Here is a 9826-nt window from a genome sequence, read left to right on the forward strand (position 1 = left end):
CCAAAGACGTGGAGGTTTGTAAGTTTACTGACTTTAGTAAAAAATTGTAAATTGTCCCTCGTGTGAAGCCCCCCACTGTGAGAGTGAGATGACACTCAAAGTGGAGATACTGGCTCAATGCAAGGAGCAACCACGAGCACGAGGGAACTCCAAAACTAGTTGGAGAATGAAATCCTACTCAAGGCCGACATAGTTAAACACCATCCACCACTCTGCAGTCAGAAGACGATTTGGCGGGTCATTTGGTTCAGTTTTAGGATGATCATAGATCTTCCCCTCGCAGGAGAACTCAAATAGTCGCTACACTCTGGTGCCATCTTGGTGTCATCTTACAAATGACCACTTTAGATCCTAGCTATTTATTCACAAAATGCTGGAGTAACTCAGCAGGTCAGGCAGCATCTCGGGAGAGAAGGAATGGGCGACGTTTCGGGTCGAGACCCTTCTTCAGACTGATGTCAGGGGGGCGGGACAAAGGAAGGATATAGGTAGAGACAGGAAGACAGTGGGAGATCTGGGAAGGGGGAGGGGAAGAGAGGGACAGAGGAACTATCTAAAGTTGGAGAAGTCGATGTTCATACCACTGGGCTGCAAACTGCCCAGGCGAAATATGAGGTGCTGTTCCTCCAATTTCCGGTGGGCCTCACTATGGCACTGGAGGAGGCCCATGACAGAAAGGTCAGACTGGGAGTGGGAGGGGGAGTTGAAGTGCTCGGCCACCGGGAGATCAGATTGGCCAACGCGGACCGAGCGCAGGTGTTGAGCGAAGCGATCGCCGAGCCTGCGTTTGGTCTCACCGATGTAAATAAGCTGACATCTGGAGCAGCGGATGCAATAGATGAGGTTGGAGGAGGTGCAGGTGAACCTCTGTCTCACCTGGAAAGACTGTTTGGGTCCTTGGATGGAGTTGAGGGGGGAGGTTAATTGATCAGTTTCCCAGTAACAACACCTTGCCTTCATTAGTTTTATTCCTGCTATTTCAGTTAGCGACCTTCAACAGCGTCTGTTTACAAGCAGCAGTGTAGGTGGCACAGTGGTATTGTTGCTGCCTTACAGCCCAAACAGCACCAGAGCTGTGGGTTCCATCCCGATTACAGGTGCTGTCTGTACAGAGTTTTGTACGTTCTCCCCGTGACCGCGTGGATTTTCTTCCCGCGCCCCAAAGGCGGACAGGTTTGTAGATTAATTGGCTAGGTATAAATGTAAAAAATTGTCCCTAGTGTGTGTAGGATAGTGTTAGTATGCGGGGATCGCTGGGCGGTGCGGACTCGGTGGGCCGAAGGGCCTGTTTCCGCGCTGTATCTCTAAACTAAATTAAATGTATGTTCAAGCAGTTACGGACATGAAACAAAGACAAAATAAAAGCATGGGTCAGCTGCTGACTCACCTGGGCGATGAGTCTGGAAATATTTTTTTGAGCGATGCTGTGAAGTGAGTGACCACCTGTTCCAGATCTTCAAGGGACATGAGTTTGAGAGTGTATGAACCTTTCTCCGTTTCTATCACAACCTGCAAAAACAAAAGGCACTTCCCTCAATTCCACTTTGATTTCTAATCATTTCACCAGTTCCCTTTTGTTATTAATAAAACTTCATTACATTTTCAAAACGTAAGACACCAGGGATGGGAGATGCAAAGGAACTGCAGGTGCTGGAACCTGGAGAAAAACACAGAGTGCTGGAGTAACTCAGTGGGTCAGGCAGCATCTGTGGAGGGGATGGGCAGATGGCGTTTCGGGTCGGGACACTTCTTTGGACTGATTGGCGAAGGGAGGAAGAGAAAGTTGAAGAAGGATCTCGACCCGAAACGTCACCTATTCCTTTTCTCCAGAGATGCTGTCTGACCCGCTGAGTTACTCCAGCTTTTTGTGTCTGTCTTCTGGAGAAAAAGAGCAGTACTAAAATAGATAATTAAATCAGTAATTGACGTAACTGCATAGCTCATAAGTGATAGTAGAATTAGGCCATTCGGTCAATCGAGTCTACTCCCCCATTCAATCATGGCTGATCTATCTCTCCCTCCTAACCCCATTCACCTGCCTTCTCCCCATAACCTCTGGCACCTGTACTAATGACGTTTATAGATCATAGAGTTAACAGCACAGGAACTGGTGCTCCAGCTCAATCTGTCCAAGCCGGTCAAAGTGCCTATTTAAGCTAATCTCATTTGCCTGTGTTTGACCCTTAGCACTAAAAAACCTTTCCTGTCTATGTACCTGTCCAAATGTTTTCTTAAAAGTTGTATTTGTTCCTGCCTCTACCATCTCTGGCAGCCTGTTCCCTCTATTTGATAAACCTGCCCGTCAGGTTCCCTTTAAATATTTCCCCTCTCATTTTAAATCTACACCCTCCAGCTTTGGACTCTCTTATCCTAGGTGAAGGTCAGTCACAGTTCACAGTCAGTCCGTGTTGGGCTTTAGCAGACGCCATTCCTGCAAGACGTTATCTTGCACGTGCGTGGTACCTGGGGGAGCCATCTTGTTCAGGAGCTGCAGCTTGGACTGTAACCTTGCATCCTCGTGTCAATAAACTGAACTTGAAGTTAATAACCTGTTGCTATTCTTGCAACTTCATACATTAGGTAAAAGATTGTGACTATTTATACTTTCTCAGCCCTTCAGAAGTTTATAAATGTCAAGGTCACCCCTCTGCCTCCTTTGCTCCAGTGAACACAGTTCCAACCTGTCCAGCCTCCTTACCTCCAGTCCAGGCAACATCATTGTGAATCTTTTCTGCATCATTTCTCCTTGTTGTAGTTTGGCAAACAGAACTGCGCACAATACTCCCAAGTGTAGTTTTAGTTTAGTTTAGTTTAGTTTAGAGGTACAGCGCGGAAACAAGCCCTACGGCCCACTGAGTCCGCGCCGACCAGCAATCCCCCTACACCAACACTATCCTGTACACCAGCGACCATTTACAATCGTTTACTGAAGCAAATTAACCTACAACCTGTAGTGTGGGAGGAAACCAGAGTACCCGGGGAAACCCCACACGGTCACGGGGAGAACGTACAAACTCCATACACACAGCTCCTGTGGTTAGGATGGAACCCGGGTCTCTAGCGCTGTAAGGCAGTCACTCTACCACTGCACCACCGTGCGTGCCACCCCTAAAGTGATATTTCGTCCAACTGTGACCTGTCCTCACTGCCGTGACCAATGGAGGTAACTCCACCACACGCCACCTTCACCCACCTCTCCGAAGTTAGGGTAACATGTAATATGTTGAGGGAAAACTTAATAGATGTTTATAAAATAATGAGGGGCCTACCTGGATGGACAGGAAAGGCCCATTTCCCCCAAGTAGAGAAGTTAAAACAGAAGGGTTAAATTATTTGTTAGGTGAAAAAACATCCACAACTTCATTGCCTTGCCTCCTACACCTGTTTACATCCACGTGTGATTGAAAGCCCTCCTGCAGGGGCAGAATAAGGTTCAGTAGCTCTTTTACCAGCAAAGAAACATGGTGAAAAGTCTGACCTGTACATTTTATGTAGCTTTAAGCAAAGTATTCAGGCTATGCTTTGTCATCTATGATGCCAAATAAACATCTCCTTGGCCTGCACGTGATCCACATCCTTGCATTCCCAGCATCTCCCACTGCTCCTGCTCACCACATTTCTACGTGGCAACACAAGGCAACTATATTTCTTGCTTACACATTATTGTGGAATCAATGGTGATCAGTTGCCAAACTGATCCTGTGCTCTCCAGCGTCAGAGTTGCAGCTGTGAGCTAACATTTCATTTACACAACTGGAGCTAAGTTGCTCTGGAGGATTATCGTACGCTGCAACCAGTTTACAGCTCGGTAGACAGCAGATGCCGGCTATTGTCTGTGCGGTCGACTGGGTGACATTCACAACTCTCTGCGATTTCTTGACGTCTTTGGTGGAGGCGTTCCTAGACCAGGCTGGGATGCAACCCAAGAGTCGTCTTTCCATGGGGCATCTGTAGAAAGTTGTGAAAGTTATTGGAGACGTGCCGGATTTCCTCAGTGTCCTCAGGAAATATCCCTTTTTGTAAAGTTGGTATTCCTTCTTGTCTCTTACTCCACTGGATCCTTTACATTTGGACCCATAGACTACAATCAGTGAGGAGCTGACAACGCATCCTCCTAAATAATTCCCAACATCCATGCCACATATGGATGCACTCCCAGACCCTTGCTGTACATGCCAGATCGTTGGTTATAATACTCCAAGGAACTTGAAGCTCTCACCCATTTCCACCTCAGCACCATGGATGCTGACTGAGGCAGGTGCACCACCATGCCCACCTCTGCACCATGGATGCTGACTGAGGCAGGTGCACCACCACGCTTCCTGAAGTCAATAACTAGTTCCTCCGTCTGCCTGACATTGAGGGAAAGGTTGTTGTCCAGACACCTTGTTATGAAGTCCTCCATCTCCTTCCTGCACCTGGTCATGTCACTGCTGTACTCCAGCCCACCACAGTGCTGTCATCTGCAAACTTACAGATGGAGTGAGAGCAGAACCTTTCTGCACAGTTGTGAGTGTGTCGGGAGTACAGCAGGGGTCTGGGAATGCATCCTTGTGCGGCACGGATGTTGGGAATTATTTAGGAAGAGGTGTTGTCAGCTCCTCGCTGATTGTAGTCTGTGGGTCCAAATGTAGAGGATCCAGTGGCAGAGGGCGGTTGCTGACTCATAGGTCCAGGAGTTTGGAGATTGAGTTTTACGCGATTATGGTGTTGAAGGCAGAACTGTAGCTGATAAGTAGGAGTCTGGCACAAGTGTGCTTGTCAAGATGTTCCAACGGTCACTTTAGATGATGTCTGCTGTGGACCTGTTGTGATGATGGGCAAAGTGCATTGGATCAAGGCTGGCTGGGCGTCTGGAGTCCATGTGTGCTATCACCAGTCTCAGGAAGCACATCATCATGGTGGATGTCAGGGCCATTGGACGGTAGTCATTAAGGCAGGCTACCTTATTTTCTTTGGCATCAGTCTGATAGAGGACTTCTTACAGCAGTTGGGGGCTTCAGAATAGATTAGAGAGAGGTTAAAGATCTCCATGACAACCCCTCTCGGTTGGTCCACACAGGTCCCGAGGTTGCATTTGGGAACTCCATCCAGGTCTGCTGCTTTCTGCGGTTTCACTCTCAGGCAGGCCGATCGTACGTCTGCCACAGTACCTGTTGTCACATGCACACCTGAGACCCAGGGTGGGTGATGTTCCTCCACCAACCTTCTGTTCAAAGTGAGCACTGCATGTATTGAGCTCATCAGAGCAGGACCAGTTAGTGCCATCGATACTGCCCACCTTTGCTTCGTGGCCCATTATAGCAGTCGTACATTTGTCTGCTTTGGTACGTCTGCCTCCTGCTCTTCACTAGAGGAGGAATAGAAATGAAGTGCTGCTTTCCTGTTTGGAAAGTGCCGATACTGTCCTTGATGCTGAAGTGAGCTGCAAACTGTGAACTCCGGCACAGATTAGACATGCAATGATCTACAGATTAATAATGTTAGGGTGACAATGAACCTTACCTCTAGAGGCACAGTCTAGGCAAAGGTTCATGGCTGGAAATACCAGCAGTTTCCCTGACGCCATTGTCTCCAAAAACATTAAGCCCCCAATCAGTCTGAAGAAGGGTCTCGACCCGAAACGTCACCCATTCCTTCTCTCCCGAGATGCTGCCTGATCCAGCATTTTGTGTCTACCTGTAAGCCTCTCCTGCTAAAGATAGGATTGTGATCTGAATATACTCTGAGGCAATAGGATTTGGGGCATTGCCCTTCCTTTGCTTTTCCTTCAAGGTCAACTGGCAAGTCTGCTTCACCTTTGAATCCTTTCCTCTTGTTACTAGCATGTAGCACACCAAGCAGATGCATCACAGGCACACCAATGGGAAAGCAGCACAGTATTAAATCAAATATGGCTCTCGGTACTCACCGACTGTCTGGAACCAGTTGCTGCTACACTCGAGACTCTGAAATCACCACTTGGCGCTCGAATACAGTTATACGTGGTTGATTGCTCTTTAAGTAACATAGGCACCATGCAACAGTGCGCTGTTAAAACACTGAGTACTGTGTGTGGCCAGCAGTTTCCTAATTCGAAATGTGGTAGAATTTCAATGGGGAGGTTCTAATGAAACAAAGCACAGGTGACCTTTGTTATCAGTGTGTGCTGTGCTATGCTGTGCTGTGCTGTGCTGTGCTGTGCTGCGTACACAAGCAAACATGGACCAGGAAGTGCTGTTAAGGATCGTAGATGATTTGCATCATTGTATTTCTGGGTTTGCCCAACATGCTCGACAAAATGGAGATGGTCAGTCATGCACCGCCGGAAAAGCCAATGCAACACAACAGAATCTCTGGCTGCTGACTTTCTGCAGCTGTATTAAAATACAACGTACAACACACACCCAGATTAGTGGTTCATGGGTCACACTAATAGATTAGAGCCTGCAATTTCAAAGCTGTTGGGAAAAACTGAATATATGCACAAAATCTTTATATTTTAATGGATTATTTAAATGATTTAGGGTGGCATTGTGGCACAGATCTGCAGGCCTTTGGAATGTGGGAGGAAACCGGAGCACCCGGAGAAAACCCAGGGAGAACCTACACTCTCCCTACAAACAGCACCCTTTGTAAGGATGGAACCTGGGTCTCTGGCGCTGCAAGGCAGCAACTCGACTGCTGCAACACCCTGAGGGTCTGCCACTCCTTATTTCCACCTCCGCACGAGGATACAAATGCTATTTGGTCTTGATGTTATGAAGCCAGAAAAAGATCAGGATTACCCAAAACCACAATAAAATTGCCACTGCAATTGTTACGAATGACAAAAAAAAGGGAAACATATCCTTGGCTGTGGTGTGATGAGGCTGTTTGGTGTCAGAACTGATAAATGTAATGAACAGTGGCAGTGCACTTGAGTGCATCACTAGGAGAGAGTAACCATCGATTGTACCAATGAGTAAAATGGTGAAAAAGCTTCATCTGCATCTACAGCATCACAAATATAAATTTGTGGAATAAATTAAAAAATATATAAGGATCTTCACTGTACAAGGTGGTAGAGAGATTGAGAGATCGATGAGCAGGTTTTCTCGGCTGCTGATATCAGTGTGATGGAACATAATGGGTTGCAGACCAAGAAATGTATTTGCAGGCAGCAAAGGAAGTTGAGATTGTTTATGAAAGGTCTACCTTCCAAAATAACCCCCCCCCCCCCCCAATACAATCTTATGTGGCATTTAAAAAATAAATAAATCTGTTTCGGTTGGAGGTGTTTGTCGAACAAATCATACTTGTGCTGCAGATTCAAGGACAGTGCATCGCGAAAATATGGGGGAGAAAGAGGGGACTTCTAAGTAAAATTAGTGGTTATTCAAAATAGTGTGATGTATTTTCGCCGAGAAGTAGTGCATGCGTTTTCCATCTGAGTGATAAGATCGTTGGACCTGAGCTAATCATTTCCTGCCATGTTTCAGATCGAGAAGAGCAGGCATTATGTTGGCATTTTATTGCCGTAACATAAATCCCATTTTTCTCATTCTTGCCAATCAAAGGTTTGATTCTTGCCAATCAAAGACAAAGCTGCCTTTGGGTTCCACCTTTAGAACTCTTTCTGTCCCTTCTAATTTCCAAAGTGCAAACTTTGAATAGCAGAGTTCTTAAACAGGTTTGGTTATTCTGCATGCAGGCATAACATAGTGAGAATTAAAAAAATTGCAAGACACCCCTCCCTAACGAGTCAACAAGTCATAGAATCAGACAGTGTGGAAACAGGCCCTTCGGCCCAACTTGCCCATGCCCAAATTGCCTAGGCCGAAGGTGTCAACCTTTCTATTTCATATAACGCAGGACTGACTGGGTATTTAAAATATCTCATCGACAGGTCTTTTCTTCATGAACGTTTAGAATGCAGAATGCTGTCTGCTGTGTGATGGGGCTGCACGGTGGCACAGCGGTAGAGATGCTGCCTTACAGCGCCAGAGACACCATTACAGGCGCTGCCTGCGTGGAGTTTGGCCGCGTGGGTTTTCTAAGGTTTACTCCTACACTCTTGTACAGGTTTGTAGGTTAAATGGCTTCGGTAAAACTTGTAACTTGTCCCGAGTGTGCAGGATAGAGCTAGTGTACGGGGTGATCGCCGGTCGGCACAGACTGGACGGACGAAGGGCCAGTTTCTGTGCTGTATCTCTAAAGTCTAAGTGTCGTTGCTTGCCCCAGCACAGTATAATGCGGATGATAGAACTCTGTTGCCACAGCGCAGATGTTGAGGTCATTCAGGGTGAACTCACTCTGTGCACTTCAGATTTGAACCTGGTATTTTCCCCCAGAGCCTCTCACATGGGTTCTGGGACAATCTCAAGCACCCTGAGCGCCATCCAAGTCAAAACATAATTAAATATGGGCTTACTGAGGAGGAATGCATGATCAGATTTCTGTTTTGATTTTAAATCACATACTGCCTATTATTGTAATCATCATTACATTATGAACAAGTAGATTCATAGAGTCACACAGCGTGGAAACAGGCCCTTCGGCCCAACTTGCCCACGTCAACCATCTTGCCCCATCTCCATTAGTCCCACCTGCCCTAGTTTGGCCCACATCCCTCCAAACCTGTCCTATCCACGTGAGCATATTCTGCCCAAAGTAATATATTCAGTGTTACAAATTCAGTTGGATTTTGTGTTTATAAATAAATAATTGCCTTACACTTCTGCATCAAGAAATGAATATGCCTTAGTAATTTTTTTAATTCAATATTTATCACAGCAGGTGGTGAGTTCAGGCGTGATGTTTTCCTAAAACCTCAGTGATTGTTGTCCATTGTTGTTCATGGGAACCCGAGTGGCTACTTTTTCACACAGCGGGTGGTGAGTATATGTAACGAGCTGCCAAACGCGGTGATTGATGCAGGTACCAGAACACCATTTAAAATACATTTAAATAGGTACATAGATAGAAAAGGTCTAGAGGGATATGGACACAGACAGGTGGGACTAGTGTAGATGGGGCATCTTGGTTGGCATGGGCAAGTTGGGCCGAAGTACATGTTTTCATACAATAGAGTGTCATATGTACCGACAACGGAACAATGGAATTCAACAAAATGGCGGCTTCACCATTCAATCCGCGTAACTGCAACAATCTCTGCAATATTTTTTAATCTTCTCCAAACTCTTGACTAACTTTCGAAAATGTGACCCCACAGTTAGACACCATAATCCGGCAGCTCTGAATTAGCACTCCCTGTGTGCTCAGCGTGACGTCAAACATTTCACCGTGTGATCCTATTGCCACGTGTGCACAGTGCTGGTCACCACAGGTTTTAACAGATGGTAAATCTAACTTACCAGACCCATTCACAAATGTCAGCATTTCTGGAGAAAATGGAGAGGTGATATTCTGGGTCGGGACTCTTTTCGATCCCTGAAGAAGGGACACAAATGAAAATGTCATCTATCCATTTCCGCCAGAGATGCTGCCTGATCTGTTGAGTTACTCCAGCATTTTGTGAATAAATACCTTCGATTTGTACCAGCATCTGCAGTTATTTTCTAATACTAGCTTTTGGTGTCTGTCTTTGGTATGAACCAGCATCGGCAGCTCCTTTTTATTGCATTAGGATTATTTCTGAGTTGCTCTGGCAAATATAAGATGCAATAGACAATAGGTGCAGGAGGAGGCCATTCGGCCCTTCGAGCCAGCACCGCCATTCAATGTGATCATGGCTGATCATCCTCAATCAGTACCCCGTTCCTGCTTTCTCCCCATACCCCCTGACTCCACTATCCTTAAGCGCTCTATCTAGCTCTCTCTTGAATGCATTCAGAGAATTGGCCTC

At 46.3% G+C, this 9826-nt stretch overlaps 1 protein-coding gene across 1 annotated transcript in view; it reads right to left on the minus strand.

The window, feature by feature from the left end:
- The window catches only part of carmil2 (capping protein regulator and myosin 1 linker 2), a 77047-nt gene extending 67690 nt beyond the window's left edge, over positions 1-9357 (minus strand). The window contains exons 1-2 of the mRNA XM_078400342.1: positions 9336-9357; positions 1388-1509 (exon numbers count right to left, since the gene is read on the minus strand). Of these exons, the coding sequence (XP_078256468.1) occupies positions 1388-1509; positions 9336-9344 (131 nt within the window). The 5' untranslated portion in view covers positions 9345-9357. The remainder of the gene's footprint in view (positions 1-1387; positions 1510-9335) is intronic.
- Positions 9358-9826: the final 469 nt, after the last annotated feature.

Source organism: Rhinoraja longicauda, chromosome 6 (genome assembly GCF_053455715.1).
Source record: "Rhinoraja longicauda isolate Sanriku21f chromosome 6, sRhiLon1.1, whole genome shotgun sequence".
Lineage (NCBI taxonomy): Eukaryota > Metazoa > Chordata > Chondrichthyes > Rajiformes > Arhynchobatidae > Rhinoraja > Rhinoraja longicauda.